Genomic DNA, 22894 nt, shown 5'->3' with positions numbered 1-22894 from the left:
ATAGCTTGCTCTTTTCTCCACGCCTGCACTTAGGGGACGAGAAGTGGTGTTTTCCCCCACAATTCGCACATTTCTGTGTGTGTTCTGTGCAGGAGGGAGTGTAGTGCGAGCCACCGCAGTTGCCGCATCGTGGCCCGCTTCGGCACGCTGATGTTAGGTGGTTGAAGCGGCCACATCTGTCACATTGAATAGGGCGGGGGTCCAGATGTTGTACGCGGACTCGCACGCCGCGGATGTAGACGGCGTCAGGCGCCTGTGGGCCCTCAAATGTGACGAACATAGAGCTGCCTCGTAGGGTGGCCCGCAGGATGTTTATTGGTGTCTCGATGAGCGAAATGATCTCCGTTTCGCTGCCAGGGAGATCGATGTCCAGGAGCACACCCCTGGCGTTGCGTGCGTTTTGGGCCACTTGGGCGCGCACCTCTATTCCACACAGGGTGCGAACAGCCAGGAGTGCCTCGCGGGAGCGCTCACTTTGGGTGCCCACCGCTGCGGTGCTCAGGCGGTGGTTCACTCTGTAACCTCCTATTAGTGGGATGTCAACCAGCTCATGTTTGATTTCGAAGCGGCTGACCACCGCGAGGCATCGGCGCGCGGCTGGTTCTTCGTTTTCTGCTTCCCCTGCACGCAGAAGCCGTCGTCGGCGGGCAAGAGGTCTTGGCCCTGCAGCGGAGGGGGGGGGGGACGCTGCTTCTCCCCGCGGGGGTCAAGGTCAGGCGGAGCGAACGATCCTGTTCTTGCTCTTGCAGCGGAGGGGGGGTGGTAGTGTTGTTTCTCTGCGCGGGGGTCAGGCAGTCGCTCCGTCGCTGCGTGAGCTCATCGGCGGCTTGGCTGAGGGAGGAGGTCGCTGCGTGGGAGGGCGAGGGGTGCGCGCCCCCTCTCGGGCGCTGGGGGAGGGGGGGGGCTGTCATCATCGCGGCGCAGCTGGGCGCGGTCCTCTCTCTGCTTCTCTCGCGTGTCGGCGCCGGCGCGGTCGGGAAGAGACTCCGTGTCGCGCTCGCTCTCCTCGGGCGTTTTTCTTGGAAGGGAGAGTCTCTGGGTGATCCCTTGTAGCGTCCGCGTTTTTCGGCGCCGGGGGATCGCTTGCCTGCGCCTGGAGCTCCTTTTCCGGCGTGCACGCGTCACCGGCATGTTTGCTCGCCTCCTGGGTGCCCGCGGGGCACACAGAGTGGTCGGGGCTGTCCACGCGGTCTTCCTGTGCCCGAACCGCATCCAGCGAGAGGCGCCAGGATGCCGCGCGCTCGAATAAAAGCGCCGCGCGCCCCACGAGCCGCGTTTCTGCTCGCGTCGGCTCCGTCGTGTTCGCATCGCAGTCATGCCTCCCCAACCGAGTGGTAAAGCCGTGAAGAAGGCGGGCGTGTGAGCGGCGCGATCTCCGGCGGCATTGCGTGGTCGTGGTTGTGTGAGCTTCATTCCCTTCGGATACAGCAGCTGCTCTGTTCATCGTTTCGTGCGTGTGCAGTGGCGGCATGCAGCCGCGGGGCGCTCACCTGAGTGTTGTGTTTTTTCCGCTCGTTGCCCTCACTGGTTGGCAGCGATACTTGTCTTCCTTTCAGCTTCCATCCAGGATTTTGTTTGGATACAGCAAGTACGAAGTCGGCTTGGTGAGTGACGAGGGTCTCTCTTTTCTGTAGCGTGTTTCAGGCGCGTCTTGCTTAGGGCAGGGTGTTTAGCTCGTGTCCGCTAGCGAGCCGTCATGGCTAGCTACAGCGTGCGGCTGCGGCCGTACACGTTCTATGCGCGGCTCCCTCGAGGAGTCACAAATGTTGAGTTGGTGAAGGTGCTCGTGCAGCGGTTCAGAAAGAACGAGCTTAGTGGCGTCCAGGATTTTTCGGGCGGCCGGTTTGAGGTGGTTTTCAAGACGAAGCAGGCGGTCGAGCGGTTTCTAACTGATCCCGTCGTGGAAGTTCGCGAGGAGAAGTTCCGGTTTGAATATCGAGGATCGAGGTCGAAGGTGGTGCGCGTCTTCCAGTACCCACTGGAAGAGCCATATGAAGAGTTGAGGAAAATCCTGAGCCAGTACGGCCAGGTACACAAGATGCAGCGCGAGACCATTCCGGGGTTCGCGGACTTCGTTTCGGGGACGCGGCGCATCAGAAATGATATGGTCAGGCCTGTCCCGAACCTCATCAAGGTTCTGGACAGGTATGTGGCCCGCTTTGAGTACGACGGGGTCGTGCATCAATGCGTTCGTTGCGGTGGCACTGGCCACTATGCAGCCGCATGCACCACCCCCAAGTGCTCAAGGTGCGACCAGTACGGGCATGAGACGTGCGAGGCACCATGCGCGCTGTGCCAGGGCGATCACGCGCGATCGCAGTGTCGCGTTAAGTCTTTCGCGGCCGCGGTTGCGGGGACGAAACCCGCCAGCGCTGAGGCGACCGAAATCGAGGGTCAGGAGGGCACAAGCAGCGCCGTCAGCGAACCCGTCGTCGCCGTCGCCGCGAGCGACGAGGCAGGCAGCAACGCAGATGACGCGGAGAGAAAAGAGGAGACAAGCAGCGTAGGGGGCGCTAGCATTGAGGCGCAAAAGAGCGAGGAAAACGCCGCGCCAGCCGCTGATGCTCTCGAGGAGGGGGTAGCTTAAAGCCTCCGAAAGCGAACTAGAATCCCAAACCGAGAGCCCTCTCCGCCGCAAACGCGTAGTGGGCTCGGGCACAGAACATACTGAAAACGAGGACGTGGAATTTAGCAGCGCCGAAGAGGAGAGTGAAATGGAGTCGGAAGGGAAAGGAAAGTAAACAAGCGCGCGTGCATCTCCTGCTGAACCATGTTTTTAAACCGTCAGTCCGCATTTTTTCTCAGCGCCGTTTTTTGGGCACTATTCGGCTTTAAACAGACTCCCCCAAACACACTGAACATGGGCTACTCCCTAACAATCGCAACCTTTAACTGCCGCGGATTGACGAGGCCTCCTAAACAGGCCGAAGTAATTGAGTTAGCCCGCTCAAAGAATATTGACATTTTGGTTCTGCAGGAGACCTACCTCCACCGAGCAGGCCAGATTAGGCAGTTCGACAGCAATTTTGGCACCAGATCTCTCTGGAGTTTCGGGGGGACGGGCTCTCGTGGCGTTGGCATTGTTTTGATGCCGCGATACACGGGCTCGATCCTTCGTCACTCCCGCGACTCTGACGGCCGCTTGCTCTCGATCGACCTAGACTGTGGCACGCGCATCGTGAATGTCTACGCCCCTAACACTAGGCCCGCCGCACCGCAAAGGGATTTTTTCAAGACGCTCGACTCCTACCCCGTAGGCCCATCGCGTCTTGTTTTGGTAGGAGATTTTAACTGCACGTTGTTCGCGTCCGATCGCTTATCGCACCGCGGTGTACCTCGGGGCCGAGAGCCTGGCAGTCGGCGCACGGCGCTTCGGGAGTTGGTAGACGAGCTGGGGCTGGTCGATGCCTGGTCATTACTTCGGCAGGGCCAGTCAGGAATGACGTGGACTGGCCGGGGCGTACAGAGCAGGCTCGATCGGTTCTATGTCTCTCCGTCGCTAGCCCCGCGCCTGCATTCCATCTGGAAGGTCGCCTCGGCGCTTTCCGATCATCAGTTTGTTGCGTTGCGCCTCGCGGATTCCGACTTCGTGCCATCCTCGCGAGGGCCTTGGCGTCTGAACCCGCGACTGCTCGAGAACCCACGCGTTGTGGTGCAGGTAGAACACCTCGCGACCGATATTTCGGTGGGCCTCGACGCGGTGCGGTGGGATGACTTAAAAAATGAAGTGCGCGAGTGTCTCAGGGCCTGGGGCAAGCGGCTGGCACAGGAGGAGCGCGCGGCGATTCAAGTCGTGTCAGACGCGATCCTCCTGCTCTCGTCGCCTGTTTCCTGCGGCCCTGGGGTAGTCGCTGCACTTGTTGAACTTCGAAGGGAGCATCGCCGCCTCCTTCGTATCCGATGGGATGGCTTACGCGCTATCGCTCGCGCCGAACGTTGGGAAATGGAAACTTGGTGTTCGCGAAGTATTTTGAGGCGTAATCTTGCGCGATCCAATTCGCCGCTTTCGTCTGTAATCGATCCGCACTCAGGAGCTGTTGTGAGCACGCCGGACACTGTTTTGGACGCAGCGCGCCGGTTTTACGTAGACCTATACACGGCGGGGGCAGTAACATTTGAACTGCTTCCCCTAGAAGGGCCACAGGACCCACCCGTCGTGAGCGATAACCCTATTACCGAGGGCGAATTATTCGAAGCACTCCGAACATCAAAACGCAATCGTAGCCCAGGTTCGGATGGTCTACCTCCCGAGTTTTACCTAAAGTTTTGGGAGCAGTTAAAGCAGCCTTTCACAGCCCTTGTGAATAGGCTGCTGAGTGGTGGGGTTTTGTCAGCGTCTCAACGGGAAGGGCTAATCACTCTCCTGTGTAAGGATGAGTCGAGGAGCTCTGATCGGCGAGCCTCGCGCCCCATCACGCTGCTCAATTGCGATTACAAGTTAATTGCCAAGTGCCTTGCCACAAGGCTCACTGCTGACATAGATGCAATAGTCGGTCCGTACCAGGCGTGCTGCGTGCCGTTTCGTTCGGCGCAGCTGCACGGCTTTGCTCTCAGAGACTTGCTAGAATGGGCCAATAATAAAAATCTTTCCGGTTTACTTTGTAGCTTTGATCAGGAGAAGGCTTTCGATAGAGTTAGCCACGAGTATATTTTCCAAACTCTTGCCAACGCGCGCCTAGCAGATAACTTTCAGAAAATGGTTCGCACTTTATATAATGGGCCAACATCCGCGCTTTCCATCCACGGCCGCGTCTCAGATAGTTTTTCGATTATTCGCGGGGTAAGGCAGGGCTGTGCTCTTAGCCCTGTCCTGTATGTTTTGGCTATAGAACCGCTTCTACAGAGACTCGCGTCCGATCCACGCATAGGTAGTTTTCCGCTGCCGCCGGGTGCCCCGCGCGTCCCCATTTTCGCCTACGCTGAGGACCTGAAGATCGTCGTTCCAGACGAGAGCTCTCTTTGCTCCGCGCTGGACGTGATCGAAGGGTACGGCCGGGCCAGTGGGGCGCGGCTCAACAACGCCAAGTGTTCGGTGATGTACCTTCGGGATGCACCACCGCAACCAAAACATGGGCTACCGGTGGCTTCGGAAGTTAAGATCCTTGGTTATCGCTTCTCCGCTTCTGGTCCCGCCCCCAGCAACTGGCATGGCGCGTTAACGAAACTACAAATGAAGGCTCGTAATTTTGAAACCCTGCGCTGCCCAGTGACTGCTCGCGCCACGATCGCGCGGACTTTGCTGTTTACGCTGTTAAGCTACATCGCCTCAGTCATGACCGTGCCCGCGCGAACCAAACTGGAGGCGGAGAGCATCGTGTTTTGTTTCCTCTGGGGCGGCAAGCCGGACAGGGTCAAGAGGCAGATAGTACAGCTGCCCAGAAGCAAGGGAGGCCTCGGCCTCACTGATGTGGGAGTTCTAGCGACAGCGCTGCACGTGAAGTAGACGCACGTGGCACTGGGCTGTGACATTCCACTTACCAGTTGTCTCGCGTCCTATTTTCTTAGCACTCGTCTTGGTTTGTTTATGCAGAGCTCCGTCCGTAATAACGTCGTTCGTGCTGGCACTCCTTCGCTGTTTTATAACGGGGCAGGTAATGCCCTGTTTCGCCTACAGCAAGCGGTTCCCAATATCAACGCTTTCGCGTCGCCGCTGAAGGACCTGGCAGAGATACTGTCCCCCAGCCTCCCGCCTCACTTGAAGCAGTACATGCTCGTAAACAGGAATCCAAAATGGAAATTAATTCTGGCAGACTTTCTAGAACCCCGCAGGGCATCTTTACAATGGCTTTTGGCGCGCGGGAGCCTCTTTTTCTACACCAGACGCACTCGTGCACCTGTGGGATTGGTTCCAGCGCACTGCAGGGCACTTTGTTTGTTCTGTGGGGCGGCCGAGTCCACGATGCACATCTTTTTGGACTGCGCAATTCCACGGGCGCTCTTACGCAAAGTAGCCCAAATATTTGATGTTCCTGGTATTCCATACGAGACAGTGCGGTTCCTAAACCCACTCCCGCGCGCAGCAATCAATCAGTTCGTCTTGCTCCTGGTAGAAGGTTCATATCAAGTATGGCTGGCCCGCTGCGCTGTCACTCACTCTGAGTGGCGACCAGGCCTCCATGAAGTACTTGCAAAAGTACGGAAGGAGGTCTGGTTTCACCTGCAAAGAGAGCAGCGGCGGCTTGGGGCCCAGGGCTTCATCTCCACTTGGTGTTCACCGGCAGTAATTTTCGAGGAGGCGGGGGGAAAAATTTCTGTCACATTCTAATGCTTCTCCTTTTTTGCAGATTGACCTCCCGTAAGTATGGCGATAGTAATGGTTTTTCCCCTTTTGAACAGAAATGAAGAGACGGCAGACCAACGCCCCCCTATGCCCAGGGGTAAGGGCCGCCACTCAGAAAAAAAATACTCCCCTTCGGGGGGGGGGGGCTTACCATGAGTGGCGTATTTGGATGATGATGGTTGGCTGGGTTCTGTAGCCCTGGGGTGCGGCACTCATGTGCCAAACCCTCCACCTTCTGACAACGGTAGGCGCAGAAGAACGTGCGCGCCACGGACAAGAAGAAGAAGCACCGCAGGAAGGAGAGCTTCTCCATCTACATCTACAAGGTGCTCAAGCAAGTGCACCCCGACACGGGTGTCTCCAGCAATGCCATGTCCTTCATGAACAGCTTCGTGAACGACATCTTCGAGCGCATCGCGGCCGAGTCCTCGCGTCTGGCGCACTACAACAAGCGATCCACCATCACGAACCGCGAGATTCAGACCGCCGTGCGCCTGCTGCTGCCGGGCGAACTTGCCAAGCACGCCGTCTCCGAGGGAACCAAGGCTGTCACCAAGTACACCAGCTCCAAGTAGGCCTTCGGAGGAGCCCCCACAGGCGACCACCATCAACCAAAAACGTCCCTTATTGGGGCCAACCAATTGCGTGCAGTAGCTGGAGATGATGCTGCTGCCACCAGCCACTCACCCTGCTCTGTTCTCTCTTGGAAAATAGCTGCTGCTGCTGTTATTCTCTTGTCAGCATCGCATTTCGGGCCGCTGTTGACATGGCCGATATGCCAGCTGTGCAATGTAAAAAAGTAAAAGTGAGCATCAAAAAAAAAAGAAAAATAAGCACACACGCACACACATACAAACCCATCCTGCTGGGAGCAGTTGCTCCACTCCGTGTTGTCAAATTCATGGACAGATTTCGTAGGCTAGTAGGAAACCTCGCGATTCAAGCTTTATTTCTTGCGAGGGACTGTATACCCTCAGGGTGGCAAGGTTCAAGATTTAACAGCAGGGATAAGTTTTATTCCTGCAAGCACTGCTACAAGTGTTTGTATAGTTTTGGTGAAAAATAAGCAAACTGAATCAATATTCTAACGTTTGGCTCGAGTTTTTTTACCGAAAAGAAAAAGAAAAAAAAACGATGTCCAGATACCAACCACCGTTTTCCAAATGCAGTGCCGCTGTTTTGGAATTGCTGCTTGAAAAACTCGTGTAGCGAGTGTTGTAACGAATCAGGCAAGCTTCTCGCTTATCTGATGAGGTTCCCCACGAAAAGAAAGCATCAGAAAAATTACTGAGTGGTTCAGTTTAAAAGGCGGTCTAGCCGCCTCGGTCTAGCCGCCGGCTAGACCGATTTTATGCATCTCCATCGCTAGCAGCCAGTATGCACTCCACCTGGATCACGCCGTCAGCGCTCAGCGACCACCATCTCGCTGTCCTGCGCTTTGCGGACCCGGAATGGACACCGCGCGAACGCGGGACTTGGCGCCTCAATGCACGGCTCCTGCACGATCCAGAAATTGTCACTGATGTGGGGATGCTCATCGACAACTTCCTGAACACAGAGCTCGAGCCCACAGATTGGGATGAGCTTAAAAACAGAGTAAGGGAGTGTCTTCAACCATGGGGCAGAAAGCGAGCTCGTGAGGAGCGAGCCCAAATAACCCTTGTTGCTGATGCCATCCTATTACGGTCGTCACCCCTCTCTCGCGGTTCTGGTGTCACAGCGGCCCTTGCAGAGCTCCGCAAAGAACATCGGCGTCTGCTAAGGCACCGTTGGGATGCTATGAGGGCCTTGGCAAGAGCGGAGCGCTGGGAGTCGGAGGCATGGTGCGCACGTGACATACTTCGTCGCCGCCTCGCCCGTCGTGCCCCTGCTCTTTCGCTAGTCATCAACCCCCAAACTGGACAGGTAGCTAGCACTCCGGACGCAGTCCCAGATGCAGCTCGTCTCTTCTACAGTGAACTATATGAGCAACAAGGTACAACACCAGAGCTCTTCCCTCTAGTTGGGCCTCAGGAACCATTCGAGGTAACTGATTCACCCCTGACGGAGGGGGAGCTCTTCGAGGCATTGAAAAAATCCAAGCTGTCGAGAAGTCCAGGTTCAGATGGACTCACCCCAGAATTTTACCTCAAGTTCTGGGGGAGGCTGGGCAAGCCCTTCACCTCGCTGGCTAACAAGATGCTGAGCAGTGGTTGTCTTAGTGTTTCTGAAAGGGAGGGGCTCATCACCCTCCTTTGCAAGGACGAGGCAAGACGCTCCGACCTGCGAGCATGGCGACCAATTACATTGCTCAACAGCGATTACAAGATGATTGCAAAATGCATAGCCACGAGACTCACTGATGCCCTGGACACAATCCTTAGTCCATATCAGGCTTGTTGCGTGCCGGGCCGTTCAGCACAACTGCATGGCTTCGGCTTTCGAGATCTGCTGGAATGGGCCGAGTCGAGGAACCTACAGGGCCTACTTTGCTCATTCGACCAAGAAAAAGCATTTGACGTCATCAGTCATAGCTACATTTTCAACACCCTCCAGCAGGCTAGCATAGGGGCGAACGTGCAAAAGATGGCGCGTGCACTATACAGTGGGCCCACTTCTGCCGTCACCATTCAGGGTCGTGTGTCCGAGAGTTTCTCTGTTGGGCGTGGAGTTCGGCAGGGCAGTCCTCTGAGCCCTGTTCTCTACGTCCTAGCTATTGAACCTCTGTTGCAGCGGCTCGCTAGCGATCCCCAAGTAGGCAGATTCCCGCTCCTACCGGATGCTCCCCCGGCAGCCATTTTTGCCTATGCAGACGACCTAACTCTGGTATTGCCTGATGAGCGCTCGCTCATGAGGGCAATGGCCATCATCCAGATGTATGGGCAGGCGAGCGGGGCTAAGCTGAATACCGCAAAGAGCTCAGTCATGTACCTGCGCAACCCTCCATCATGTCCACAACATGGCCTTCCCATCGCTTCCGCGGAGCAGCTAAGGCCCTGGCAGACATCCAGGAAGTACTCCCAAAGTTTGACATACTCGGTACTCCACTGAAGGATTTGGTCGCCACACTCACGCCAGCTTTGCCTCCGCATTTCGCCTGCTACTCCCTCGAACGTCAACGTCCGAACTGGAGTCACATCCATGCAGAGTACCTGGATGCCAGCAGAGCCACAATCCAATGGGTCTTTGCTCGTGGCAATCTTCCACTCCGTCAAAGGCAATTCACTCGGGCATGCCTAACAGCACGCTGCCTTTTCTGTGGTGAGTCTGAGACAGCAGAGCACGTCTTTCATAACTGCCTGCTTGCCAGCGCTCTCCTGAAAAGGGTCGTAGATTTGTTTGATGTGCCTGGTATCCCATATCCCACAGTGAGATACCTTCGCTACCTCCCACGTCATGCTGTCAACCAGTTTGTTCTGGCAGTAGTTGAATGCTCCTACCAAGTTTGGGTAGCCCGCTGCATTGCTACTTACTCTGACAGGCGGCCAGGGCTTCATGAGGTACTCGCCAGGGTACGGAAGGAGCTCTGGTTCCACCTACGAAGAGACCAACGCAGGCTAGGGAATCAGCAGTTTGCAGATCAATGGTGTCGGCCACCGATAATTGCCAATGAAGACAGAGGCCAAATCAAGGTGACCTTTTAAAGCACCTTCCCCGACAATGACCCCAAGCCCCCCACCCCCCCAAGCCTTTTCGGGTCGCCAGATGGCTCTCGCAGTTGTGCTACGCACCTCGGAGCGAGGCTACGGATTGCTGAACTGAAAGCTGATCCAAGCGAATGATGCTCGCCCACCTATATCCAGGTAAAAGAAAGGACCGCTGCTCTAAACAAAAAACCCCCACACCACCAGGGGGTCCTTACCAGAGCAATGTAGTTGGATGATGATGGATGAATGAGTTTGTAAGCTCTGGGGCAAGCACTTATGTGCAACCCCCCACTCCATCTGACAACGGTAAGGTGGAGCGAAGCTTCACCGCAAGGTTCTGCGAGACAACATCCAGGGCATCACCAAGCCAGCGATCCGTCGTCTTGCGCGCCGAGGCGGCGTCAAGCGCATCTCGGGACTCATCTACGAAGAGACCCGCGGCGTCCTCAATGTGTTCCTCGAGAATGTCGTCCGCGATGCTGTGACGTACACGGAGCACGCCAAGCGCAAGACCGTCACCGCCATGGACGTCGTGTACGCGCTTAAGAGGCAGGGCCGCACCCTGTACGGCTTCGGCGGCTGATTCTCTTCTGCTCCCTTCGTCTTGCCACCGCGAGGAAAGAAAGAAATCCCAAAACGGCTCTTCTAAGAGCCACATCTCACCCTACAGTGGGTGCAGCTTAACTGCTGCGCCGCGTGCCCAATCTTGTTCTTTTTGCTGTATGTGGGTGCCATCTGTGCTGTGTTTACGTGTCTGGTGCGAGCCGTTTCCTTCTCAACCTGGTCTGCAATGGCGTCAGTTGGGTGAGTGTTTATACCAGCGCTTTCTGCATCTGCAGCCGCTGTTTTTTGTCCCACCAATGTGCAGTGGCAGATTCGCTTTCTTGTGGCTGTGTACGCCACTGCCGTCGTTGTTCAAAGCGCGCGCCAGGGAAGTGCATTGTGGGGCATCGCAGATGGGCAAGGGCGAGCGCACCTCTCTCGCTATGTTTACCTAATGTCCGCTCTGGGATGCGGAGCAACCTTTGGCTTGTTCTCGCGTGCTGCTGAAACCGAAACCGCGTTTCTCTCCTGCTTGTTGTTTCTTTCGCCATTCTCTGCTGCCAAGAGTAGTGTTGGGAGCTTTCCGATGTCGCGTGTTACAAGGTGTAGGCATAATTCGTTTCTCCTTTTTCGTGAGATGGCTTGGCATTTCTGTAGGCAGATTTTTTTAACCTTGACACCGCAGCAGCCCATGATGTCTACGGTGTGAGGAGCACATTTGCCATTTTAGCTTCAGGTTATGGGTAATCACTTTCATTTGAACAGGAGCTCGAATTACTGCTGTGTGAGTTCAAATAACATTGAACAAAAGATAGCTGTTGGTCGCCCTCTTCAATTTTCTTGAACTTCTATTTATATATAATTGCCTAATAAGTGTTACGTAGACATACGCTACGTGAAAAATATTACAGTGCCACAAGGCAGGCACCCACCACTGCCTGGGAAGTGGCCGATTTTGGCGTCATTTACCTGAAGAAATACTTGCTTGAGCACGCAGGTCATTTTGCTGCTGAAATTAAACCTACTGTACATCTTGCTGAAAAAATTGTGTGGCTGACAGAAAATTATTTGTTTTGTTGCCCTGGCGAGCGTTCACATGCCATTCTGTGCTCATTACATGGATACAGAGCTCTGTCCTTGCCCTTTGCTGTCTGCTAGTGGTTATATTGTGTGTTAAGTGTCTTGTCTGTTGAAGTTTTCTAAAATTTCATGCATTAAAGAAAAAAAAAGAGGCTCATCCTATATGCGCTCGTAAGCTAGGCATTGCACTCAAACGTTATGCTTCTATTTTTGGTTTCCACCACTCGCACGACCCAGGTTCGAATCCCGCAGGAGACGTTTTTTTTGCATTCCGTGGTTCACCTCGCCCACATTTATTTTTGTCGCGCCTGGTATCTGTTTATGGCAGATACCAGGATTATAGACAGAATTCAGGTGGCTTTGACCCAGCTGTCTCTTTGTGCCTGTCAGATCGTTTCGTGCCATCCCCTAGTTTGCTTTGCAAAGGCTACCTATGGTGAACGCATGCGCATGATCTTTTTCTTTAGTTGGGCTTGTTCTCACTGTTCCAGGTGATTTGTATGCACACGGCGGCGATGTTGCACTTATTTTTGTCTTTTGCAGGCTCTCCTGCTGCTGCTGCAGTGCTAGGCGCGGCCAGTGCGAGTTCTGCAAAACGTTCGGGAACAGAACCCACCTGCCTGGCTGCTGCTGCTTCGGTAGTAAAAGATCGCAAATAAAAGAAGCGGGCTCTCATTGCCGCCCCTCCGCCTGTCTCTGCTGTGCTTTGCTCCTTTCAATGACGATGCTATGCAAATGAGGGCTGCGCGAAATGAGGGCGCCACATCGTCTGCCCCCTTGGCCAGCTTTCGCCATGGTCATCGGGCTTGAGACAATTTCTGTATTGTTCACGCGATATTCACGCATACCATCGTGTTTCTGTGGCTCGCAGTAAAAAAAACTTTAGCGCAGCATGGCGCGACGATTTGCTACCTCTCCACAGCCCGAGAAGCATTTGTAAACAAAGCGAAACACGCAAGAATGACAAAAAACGTAGCTTGGACGCCCCCTAAATGATTTATTAAAGGTCGCACACGCCAGCGGTGCATGTTTTGCAATTCTACAACTCCTGTTCTCTCGATTAAAGCATGTTGCGATTGCCTGGGCTTTAATTAACGACCCCTCAGGGCGTCGCAAAAGTCGCTGGGCGCGCTTCGTCCACGCGGGCAGATCAAGGCTCTTTGGCAGCCAGCTCCAAAACCAAGAGGGTCAGGCCAACTAAAATTGCACTCAAACGTTTGCCAGGGCCTCTACTTTACTGTCGCTGCTCCTTCGGGCCTCTCACTTGTACGGAAAGGGCTGTTAAAAGGGTTACAACCCGAGCGGTAGACCTCGTGCCGACCTTTTCGGCCGCGCCGCGTCGGGGTTTTGGTGCTGGCGTCGCCACCGTTCGTTGCACGAAAACGGAAATTGCACCATCGCGTAGCTCGAAGAATAAGCTTTGCAACGAGTGGTCTCACGACGCCGTGAGGACTTTTTTCTGCCCGCCAGCGAGCGGCGGAGGAGCAAGAACCACGCCTGGGACACTGAAAAGTCGCGTTCGCCATGTTAATCGGCTTGCAGCTGACCTTTCCTTATTATCACGTGAAATTCACGCATACCATAGTGTTTCTGTGGCTCGCAGTAAAAAAAAACGTTAGCTCAGCATGGCGAGACGATTTGCTACCTCTCCACAGCCCGAGAAGCATTTGTAAGCAAGTGAGAACGTGCAATGACGAAAAACGTATCTTGGACCCCCCTAAATGATTTACTAAACGGCGCACACGCCAGCGGCGCATGTTTTCCAATTCTACAACTCCTGTTCTCTCGATTGAACCGCCTTTCGACGATCCTAGGCCTTAATTAACTACACCAGAGAGAGCGCAAATGCACCGTGAACGATATATGAAGGACATGCCTGGAAACGAAACCTAAACAAACCGAAACAAAATCGGAACCATCGGGCATGTGGCGCGAAAAGCGCGCCTGGAAAGCAAAATAATGAATTCACATAGAAAAAAAAGCCAACACGCTGATGATGATGGTGTGTTCGCGCATTCTAGTGTGGGTTTGGTGAAGCAGTGTTTGATTTTATTACGAATATGCCAAGTAGAGGGCGCCGCGCACTGCAGCCATTTTGTTATGTTTTTATGATTTTGTTTGTTGTGATTTATTGATTTCGTTTTTGTATTTTCATTCCTTTGCTTCTTATGCTGAATTTGTGCTTTTTTTATTGTATTTTCATTATTTAGGTTTGCGCGCGCGCTTTGCGTGGCAATATTCCTCAGATAGTTGTTTGACAAATTTCTGCGCGGCCCCTGCTGGGGTTTGGTTAACCAAGCCGCTCCTGCCACCCCCCCCTCACACACACACACAAAAAAACACACACACACACTCCGCTTGGCGCCTAGCAGTGTACCCTCAGCTTAGCAAGTGAAACTCAAAGCTACACCAGTGAGCTTAACTCCTCTTAATTTAAGCTAGCGGCCATTATTATTAATATTTCTAAATTAAGCTAACCAGACCTGTCCCAATTAGGCTGAAATTCGGAGGCTGCAGCTGCCTCCTCCAATAGCCCCTGTTCAGTTGCAGCACAGCGCTCAATTACAATTAATTGGTGCTACAAGACCCTGGCCCCCCCAACTAGGCCAATTCTGCTGTTTTGATTATTTGATTAACAACAATACGAGCGCAAACTGCAACAATTTAACAGCAGAGAACCGTTATGCTCCAGTACAGGTTGTTTATCTTGTTGACAACTATGCAATATGAGCTCATAATAAAGGAGCAGTAGCAATACCCGCGCCCTGCCGACTGCACGAGCACCACGTGCAAGCGACTGAACAGAGGGCTATTTTTTTCCTGATCTACACACGCAAACATGTCTCAAACTGCACTGAAAGAAACACAAACAGCAGCACCCACAACACTCAGGTCACTCACCATCCTCTTCGCTCGCAAAAGCAGCAGCTCGATACAAGTGAACGAACAATAGGGCGTCTTTGCGTTACACTGTGGTGCGCCGGAAGATGAACTTTGCGACACTCGCAAGCCCGCGTTTAAACAAGTAGCAGCAGCAGCAAGCGTCGTCAAAATTCACCATCGCGAGGCACCCATAAGAGAAACATTTTGGCAGCCCCCCGTGTTTTCGTTTTGTTTTTATTTCCCACGAACGCACCTGCGTGCGGGAGCAACCATACGCACGCGCCAGCTTCGTCTGCCCCCAGGTCGGAAAGCTGCTGCAGCAGCGCCTGCACAAGAGAGACCAACAGTTATTGTACTAATGAGCAGGAGGAGTGTGTTCGACAACAAACGCAGCCCACAATTCTGCCCACATTTGCAAGGTAATCACAGCCTCCTTCTTTTCTTCTCTGATAAACAACAACACTGTCATGTTGTTCGAGTATCTCAGTAAAACATTAAGGCTTTGCAATAAAGACTCTGTCACATTAAAGACTGCGTTAGCACTGTGAGATAAGGCCTCGTGCTGCACATGAAATTACCAACACCTTTTGCAAAACGCGCGCAAAATGTGGCCACCAAAAGCGGCGTTTTTTTCCGCTTCAAATTTCCATTGTTTGAAGCACCTGCCCGCATTTCTTTTTGTAGCGCCCCGTTCGCACACGTGCACTATCTGTCAAGATGAAAGCATAATGATAAGGAAACAGCCGCTAGATACTTTAAGTCGCACAAACAATAGCAACGAGCCACCGCGTTTTTTTTTCTCCATAACGCCATTGTTAAATGAAATAATCAACCTTGGGCGACGCGTTTCGAATCACATGCGCCTCAAATTATAGCGCGCTAGAGCTGCCCCGCGAAGGAGCAGTGAAAATAGCACTGTCAGATGAGTTATTAAGCAGTGTCACCATAATAGGCTGCCGAAGCACAAGAAATTACTTACCGGCACCGTCGGCAGCACACACGGAGACCTAGCTCGCACCTCGCGTTACGCACGTCCGAATGCTCCGAAGGTTGGCGCCCAAAAGACAAGTAAGTAATTGGTTCGATGGAAAAGGAAAAGAAATGGACTGGGGATATTATTGAGCCCAGCTGGGGGCTCACCGGCATACAACCCAGTTTGGGGGAGGAGGAGCAGGGGGGATGAAAGATTAGAGGAGAAAAGGGGTGATGAAAGAGATGGGTAAGCTAGGAAATTAAAACGTGGAGCCTCTACTTAAAGCTAAGCGAAGGAGCAGCAGCAATGGCGCGGACAGCAGACGGCCGTCTACAAGCGCTTGTTGAGACCGGCGGCCTCCAAATAGGAGAGCAGGTGGCGGAAGACCTCGCGACGAGTTCCGGCGGAGCCCGTCGGGAACAGTAGACTCTCGAGGTGCTGGTAGGGCAGCCTGATCCGCTGTAGCGAGGTCTGCAGCACTCCTCGGTGTGCTGCAAACTCCGGGCAGGAGCATAGCAGGTGCTCAAGAGTCTCGGGATCGGGACAGTGGGCACAGGAGGGGGAGGAGCAGCGGCCTTGGTGGTGCAGTCTGGCTGCCACGTCACAGCAGTTGAGCCGCAGTCGGAGCAGCAGGCTGCGGTCGTCCCTGCTCAGACGCCCCGGGAGGACCCGAGGGGCCTGGCCACTCACCACACGGCGGTCTGGGTGCATGGTGAGGGCCACTCGGGTCAGCTGCTGCCGTGCGGCGTCGTACGCCGTGACGTCTGGGGAGACGGGAGTGTACTGCTGGTGGGCGCCCTTGGCCAGGGCGTCAGCCTCCTCGTTGCCTGGGATGCCCATGTGGGATGGCAGCCACTGCAGTTGGACATGGCAGCTGCCAGAGGCCACTGCATGTAGTTTGGCCGCCAGCGACGTCTCCACGTACCCGCAGGAGCTGGACGGCTGGTCTGCCTCTCGCAGTCGTAGCAGGGCTGGCCGGGAGTCCGTCAAGAACAGGGCCTCGCTGTCCTGGCCTGCCCGCTGGAGCAGCAGGTCTGCGTCCAGGTGCAGGCCGGCCAGTTCTGCCGTGGTCGATGACGCGGGGAAGGGCAGTCGGCATGTTCGGCTGGCGCCGACCGCAGGAGCTGTGCAGGTGGCTGCCGCGTTGCCCGTGTGGGGCAGCACCGAGCCGTCCGTGAAGACGTGTCGGCGGCCGCTGGCGTCCTCCTGCAGCAAGGTAGCCACCTCTTGGTAAATGGCCGCATCGGGAGTGGAGCGCTTGCTGCGCACCCCGGGAAGCTTGGTGGCAATCTGTAGGGCCTCCCCCGTGCCAGGCGGAGGCGGCTTCAGACGAGCCGCTGCGGCACTGCGATATTCTCGTCGTAGATCTGCAGCAGCATGCCCATCTGCGAGTCTGGCCGGCCGCGCAACCGCTGCAGCAGGGCAGCTTCGTCCACGGACTTCCGCAGCCAGTCAATGTGGCACAGACCCGTCTGGAGGGCCCGCATCTCGATGGGCCATGTTGCTGCCTCAGTGTAGGTGGCCGCCACGGGAGAGTGCCTGGGGAGGCCCAGACAGAGCCGGATAGCCCGGCGCTGGTCCAGTTCCAGCTGCTCCCAAAGGCGGCGCGTCAAATGCACAAGAGGCAGTGCATACAGCACGGCCGACGAGGTCATGCTGCTGTAGATGCGGAGCGCCACCTGGTGGGAGCACCCGTTGCCGCGGACGAGCACGCTTCCGCAAGACCTTCGTGGCCGGGATCCATGATAGCCGGCAGTCTACGAGCAGGCCCAGGTAGGTGACCTGGCGGCGCCGTGGGAGGGGCTTGCTGTTCAGCAGGAACTCGGGCGTCTTACGGCAGGCGGCCTGCCCTTTGGGGTGCAGCATGAGGGCTTGCGTCTTGGCCTCGGACAGCACCAGGCCGCGGCTTGCCAGGAAAGCCTCGACCGAGTCCAGCGCCGTCTGCAGGCATGCCCTCACGTGCATGTTCTCCCCGGTGGGCCCGTGCGTCCAGATGGCGACGTCATCAGCATAGACCGCAATCCCCACTGGGTACTGGAGGCCAGCCGGGATGCATTCTGGATGCGGGGCCAGCACCAGGTTGAACAAGAAGGGGGTTAGCACGCCCCCCTGGGGCACCCCAGAGCAGACGTCCCGTGGGCTGCTGGTCGCCCGGCCGACCTTAACCCAGAAGGTTCGGCCAGCAAGGAACGCCCGCACGTAGGCCCTGAGGTGCCCAACGACGCCCATGCCGTCTAGCGCCTCCAGGATGGCCCCGTGCGGGACAGTGTCGAACGCCGCCTTCATGTCGCGCAGCAGGAGGTAGGCCACCTCCTTGTCGTGTTGGGCCTGCTCGAGCATGGAGACGACGTCGCCCAGGGAGTCAGCAGCAGTGCACCGGTGCTGCCTGAAGCCGCTCTGCTGCTCCCGGAACACTACCCGCTGGTCGGCGATCCACCGCAGGCGCGCCAGGGCCACGTGCTCCAAAACCTTGCCCGCCGTGAAAGTGAGAGACACCGGCCGGTAGGACTCTGGCTCCGATGACGGCTTGCCCACCTTCAGGATTGGGGACACCAGGCCCACCAGCCAGGCTGCCGGAAGGATGCCCTTTGTCCAGGCGCGGTTCAAGAGCAGCAGGAGCGGCCCCAGGTGGGCGACGTCCAGGTTGCGCAGCATCTGGTACGTCACCCCATCAATTCCTGGGGCGCTCCTGCGTTTGGGGCATCGGTCCAGGGCGGCCTGCAGCTCCCGCAAGGTCAACTCCGTGGTGCACAGGGCCACAACCCGGGGCTCCGGCAGGACAGCAGCAGCGACGTTCCACCGGACCGGGGCAGGCAGGCGGGCCTGGATAGACTGGGCGAACTGGTCCGCAAGAAGCTCAGCCAGGCCCGCCTCGGTGATGTCCCGGGCGATGGCAGCAGTTTGCAGTGGGCGCCGACTGGTGGTGGCAGGGCGCAGAAGGGCCTTGAAGACACGCCAGGCTCTGACTGGGTCTCTGCCCGAGTCCAGGGAGGAGCAGAGGGACTCCCAGCCCTGCGTGCGCCGCTGCCGAGCCCGTCGTCTACACTGGGCGTCTGCTCGTCGTTGCTCAGTCCAGTCACTTGGCCGCCCGCTCCTGATGGCACGCCGCTGCAACTGGTTGCGGCGCGCCCGGAGCCGGAGGAGCTCCAAGTCTGGCAGTGCCGTGCAGAGGGGTGCCTCCCCTCGTACCGTTGCCTTGTCCGCACAACGCACGACCGCTGCCAGGAAGTCGGGCTCCGGATCCTCCAGGCACTTATACACCTCCTTGCGGAAACTGGCCCAGCTGACGACGGCATAGACCGTGGTGTCGGCACGCCTGCGGTCGCCCCTGGGGGTGACCAGAATGGGGTAAAGGTCTGACCCCCAGGTGCTGCTGGCAGTCTCCTAGCAGTAGGGTAACCGCTGCGACACCAGGGTGAGATCGATGTGGGACAGCTGGGTGGAGCCCCGTTGGCCAGGGCGCACGAAGGTGGGGCTGCCCGTGTTGGCCACAAACAGCCCGCAGGAGGTGGCGGCGTCCAGGAGGTCTCGGCCGCGGCAAGTGGTGCGGGAACTGCCCCAGGCCGGGTGGTGGGCGTTGAAGTCCCCACACCACGGCGTCAGGGCGTAGGAGTGGGCGCAGTCGGCACAGTGCCGTGGCATCCCAGTGAAGTGCTGGCCGCACGTACACGCTGGCCACGGTGGTGTCCGTGGACCTAGCTCGCACCTCGCGTTACGCACGTCCTAATGCTCCGAAGGTTGGCGCCCAAAAGACAATGCGACCGCTGTTCGCTGGGCAGCACGGAAACGCGCGCACGCGATTGGCTGGAGACGGAGCGCGCTTCTAATTGGTTGCGCCGCAAGCGCCTCTGCCCCTCTTTTCGCTCCTAGAATGCTGGAAACTGCACTTTTTTTCCGTGCCCCAAATTTGCGCCTCTGCAGTTACCGAACGAAAAGAGCTATCGATGTCATTCAAACGCTGTGTTGTTGCGCGCAACGTTTTCTCTTATCTGTCCAAAAATGGTAAACCTGGCCCAAACTGCGGTCCGGCTATGACGCGAAACGTCCGACTGACCATAAACAAGAGTGCCGGCGGCCGCCGCCGCCGCGGCGAAGCCCTCCACCCCCCACCCCTCCGCGATCGCTAGGATGCTGAAAATGGACAATTTTTGTCGCCACCTAAATTCGCCTCCCCACAGTTTTCGAACAAAAAAAGCTTGTGTTTTCTCTTACCTGAGCAAAAATGGTGAACGTGGTGCAAATTCCGGCCTGGCTACAACGCAAAATATTTTGCTTACCATGCAGATTTTGCGAACGAAATAAGCTATCGATTTCACTTAAAGCGCACCCTCTCGCGCAAGACGTCTATTCTTACCTGCGAAAAATTCACACACCTGGTGCGAACCACAGTTGGGCTCCAGAAGGAAACGTGGGGCACACCATAACCGACCTTGGGGCCCACCACTGCGCGCCCCTTGCAAGGTGCTAGTTTGCAAAACAGAACCGTTTGATAACTTTGCATTTATCGACCTTCGATTGGCCCTGTGAAGGTGACGCGGGCTCCTTGTTCGTATATTTTGCTGTTCGCGGGGGCCCGCAGTTCGCGGGGGCCCGACGCCGCGCTTCGCGTCGTCGCCACACGACAGCGGTTTGCGCCGACTTACGAAACGACGCGCGGGCCTTGGAAAGCCGTTTTCGGCTTCAAACTGAGATTTCTTTATTGTTCGCGTAAAATTCACGCGTACCATCGTGTTTCTGCGGCTCGTTGTAAAACAAAAAAAAAAAACTTTTAGCTCAGCACGGTTAGACGCTTTTCCGCCTGTCCACAGCCCGAGAAGCATTTGTAAACAAAGCGAAACTGGCGAAATTGACAAAAAACGTGTCTTAGACGCCCCGTAACTTATCAACTGAGCGACGCTCGCGCAAGCAGCGCATGTTTTCCAATTCTACAACTCCTGTTCTCTCGATTGAATCGTGTTTTGAGTGTCTGGGCTTTGATTAACGACCCCTCAGGGCCCCGCAAAAGACCCCGGGCGCGCTTGGTCCGCGCGGGCAGATCAAGGCTCTTTCGCGGCCAGCTCCAAAACCAAGGGGGTCAGGCCAACTAAAATTGCATTGAAACGTTTGCCGGGGCCTCTACTTTACTGTCGCTGCTCGTTCGGGCCTCCCACTCATACGGAAAGAGCTCGCCCAAGGGTTACAACCCGAGCGGTAGGTCTCGCGCCGACCTTGTCGGCCGCGCCGCGTAGGAGTTCTGGCGCTGGCATCGTAACCGTGCGACGCACGCAAACGGTGATTGCACCACCGCGTAGCGCGAAGAATAAGCTTTTCAACGAGTGGTCTCACGACGCCGTGAGGACGTTATTCGGCCCGCCAGCGAGCGGCGCAGGAGCGAGAACCACGCCTGGGACACTGAAAGGTCGCGTTCGCCATGTTATTTGGCTTGCAGCTGAAATTTCCTTATTCTCACGTGAAATTCATGCATACCATCGTGTTTCTGTGACTCGGAGGAACAAGAAAAGTCTAAGCTCTGCACGGTGAGACGATTTGCTACCTCTTCACAGCCCGAGAAGCATTTGTAAACAAAGCGAAACGGGCGAAATTGACAAAAAACGTGTCTTAAACGCCTTGTAAACCATCAACTAAACTGCGGACACGCCAGCGACGCATGTTTTCCAATTCTACGACTCCTGTTCTCTCGATTGAATTGTGTTTCAATTGCCTGGGCTTTTATTAACAACCCCTCAGGGCGCCGCAAAAGAACCCGGGCGCGCTTCGTCCGCGCGGGCAGATCAAGATATTTTCGCAGCCAGCTCCCAAACCAAGAGGGCCAGGCCAACTGTTGTCCGACAGATGGCAGCAGCGTGCGGGTATCTGTGGGCCACAGCCACGGCTGCTGCGGCAGCGAGGAGCGAAGCTGCAGTGCCTTTGGTTTTTCTTTGTTTGTTTGCTTGTTTTTACTGCTGTGTGTGTGTTTGCGCCGCAATCGTGCGATTAAGAATGCATTGAGGAAGACGCGAGATGGGTGTGGCGTGGCAAGCTTCCGTCGCCATGGCAAACTGTTGGTGTGGTCCCATCAGGACCGGGTGGTTAATTAAAAAAAAAGGATGAGGCCGGCTTCCGCAGAAGTCATTCACTTTTTGGAAGAAGTTGGCTTCTTGGGGGCTTTCTTGGTCGCTTTGGGCTTCTTTGGGCTCCTGGGAAGGAACGCCTTCTTCTCTGCCTTGGGCTTTTTTGCGGCCGCTTTCTTGGGCTTCTTCGCAACGGCAGCGGGGGTGCGCTTGGGCTTTGCCGTCGCGGTGGTCTTGTTGGCTCGCGGTTTCTTGGTGCCCGAAGGCTTCTTCTTGCCTGCCGCCGCCGCCGCTTTCTTCTTCTTCTCGCCGGCGGACGATGATTGTGCTGAAGCAGAGGAGGACAGCTTGAACGAGCCACTGGCGCCTTTTCCCTTGGTCTGCACGAGCGCGCCGGACGCGACGGCAGACTTGAGATACTTGCGGATGAAGGGAGACAGCTTCTCGACGTCCACTTTGTAGGTGCCAGCCATGTACTTCTTGATGGCTTGCAGGGACGAACCCCCGTGCTCTTTGAGGGCCCCGATGGAGGCGGTGACCATGGCCGAAACCTTGGGGTGCGTAGGCGCTGATTTGGGCTTGCCGGATCCGCGGGGCGCAGCCTTCTTTTTGGGGCTCTTGGGAGCCGAAGACGCTGCCGCCGTAGCGGCCGGCACTTGGCTGCTTTCGTCAGACATGTCTCTTCTCAACTCCGGAGCGACGAGCGAAATGCGGCCCAAAACGGCTGGCTGCTACTGCAAAGAACACAACTCGCGAGGCAGATGAGCGGAACTCGCGCGTTGCGACAGCGGCGACAGCGGCGGCGGCGGCGGAGGCGACGGCGCAGCGAGAGGGGCCTTCCCCCCCTTCCCGCCTGCCTCGCTCCACTCCGCACGGCTCATTTGTGCTTTTCGCGCGCTTGTTTCTCGCTGCGGGAACGGCTGCACTTGGCGCAAACGACAAATAACAGGCGCGCACCGAACAAACACGTTCCCGCGAACATTTCGGTGCCCGAACCAAGTACTGTCGAACACGGATATATCGAACTCGAAGGAGATCGCGAATTACTTCGATATATGAAAAATTCGATATAAAAAAAATAAGGCCCGGAGACCTCACCTGTGGCGGACGATCACCTACAATCGGCGCATTCAAGAATGACAACTTCTTTCGCACACACGATGCAACGGGATGTTTTATTTCCGTATAAAAAATCGCTTATTTTGGGCTGCTTCTTCGTCTTCGAAATGAAGTTGAAGACGCTGGCCTCGATCTTATCGAGGCTGTCCAGGTGCGACAGCCCGGTTCCCTCCATGTCGCCACAACAACGGCGAATCAAGCCGAACGCTGCCGCCACTTCGAGGGCGGAGTACGCGCGTGTAGCTGCCGCCTCGTTCGGTCTATCTTCGTCGCCACTTGAGCTGTCGGCCTGGGCATCCTGGGTCCCTGCGACCGCAGCTACAATGTCCTCGTCAGCGAG

The 22894-nt window shown here is 56.1% G+C and overlaps 3 protein-coding genes across 3 annotated transcripts; 2 read left to right on the top strand and 1 right to left on the bottom strand.

Annotated features, from left to right (window-relative positions):
• Positions 1-1181: 1181 nt before the first annotated feature.
• LOC144151734 (histone H2B-like) lies at positions 1182-10231 on the top strand. The gene is made up of 3 exons (XM_077682853.1): positions 1182-1357; positions 6051-6053; positions 6529-10231. The coding sequence occupies exons 1-3, from the start codon at positions 1316-1318 to the stop codon at positions 6853-6855; spliced, it is 372 nt and encodes a 123-aa protein (XP_077538979.1). The 5' UTR covers positions 1182-1315; the 3' UTR covers positions 6856-10231.
• LOC144153569 (histone H4-like) lies at positions 9119-12214 on the top strand. The gene is made up of 2 exons (XM_077685190.1): positions 9119-9284; positions 10218-12214. Exons 1-2 carry the CDS (start codon positions 9119-9121, stop codon positions 10487-10489), a joined length of 438 nt encoding a protein of 145 aa, XP_077541316.1. The 3' UTR covers positions 10490-12214.
• A 9278-nt stretch (positions 12215-21492) lies between these two features.
• On the bottom strand, positions 21493-22112 carry LOC144151802 (histone H1.5-like). Its single transcript, XM_077682938.1, has one exon. The coding sequence runs from the start codon at positions 22110-22112 to the stop codon at positions 21498-21500; it is 615 nt and encodes a 204-aa protein (XP_077539064.1). The 3' UTR covers positions 21493-21497.
• Positions 22113-22894: the final 782 nt, after the last annotated feature.

Source organism: Haemaphysalis longicornis, unplaced genomic scaffold (genome assembly GCF_048455015.1).
Source record: "Haemaphysalis longicornis isolate Haplotype H1 unplaced genomic scaffold, Haemaphysalis longicornis Haplotype H1 scaffold_9, whole genome shotgun sequence".
NCBI classification, from domain to species: domain Eukaryota; kingdom Metazoa; phylum Arthropoda; class Arachnida; order Ixodida; family Ixodidae; genus Haemaphysalis; species Haemaphysalis longicornis.
Note: the sequence above shows the minus strand (reverse complement) of the source record. Positions and strands in the feature narration are given on the sequence as shown.

Excerpts from the sequence above, each read along its gene's own strand:
- LOC144151734 (XM_077682853.1), top strand. The coding sequence starts at position 1,316 with ATGCCTCCCCAACCGAGTGGTAAAGCCGTGAAGAAGGCGGGC.
- LOC144153569 (XM_077685190.1), top strand. The coding sequence starts at position 9,119 with ATGGCCATCATCCAGATGTATGGGCAGGCGAGCGGGGCTAAGCTGAAT. Across the intron at positions 9,285-10,217 it reads ATCCAGGAAGTACTCCCAAA|GTGGAGCGAAGCTTCACCGC; the intron begins GTTTGACATACT and ends GACAACGGTAAG.
- LOC144151802 (XM_077682938.1), bottom strand. The coding sequence starts at position 22,112 with ATGTCTGACGAAAGCAGCCAAGTGCCGGCCGCTACGGCGGCAGCGTCT.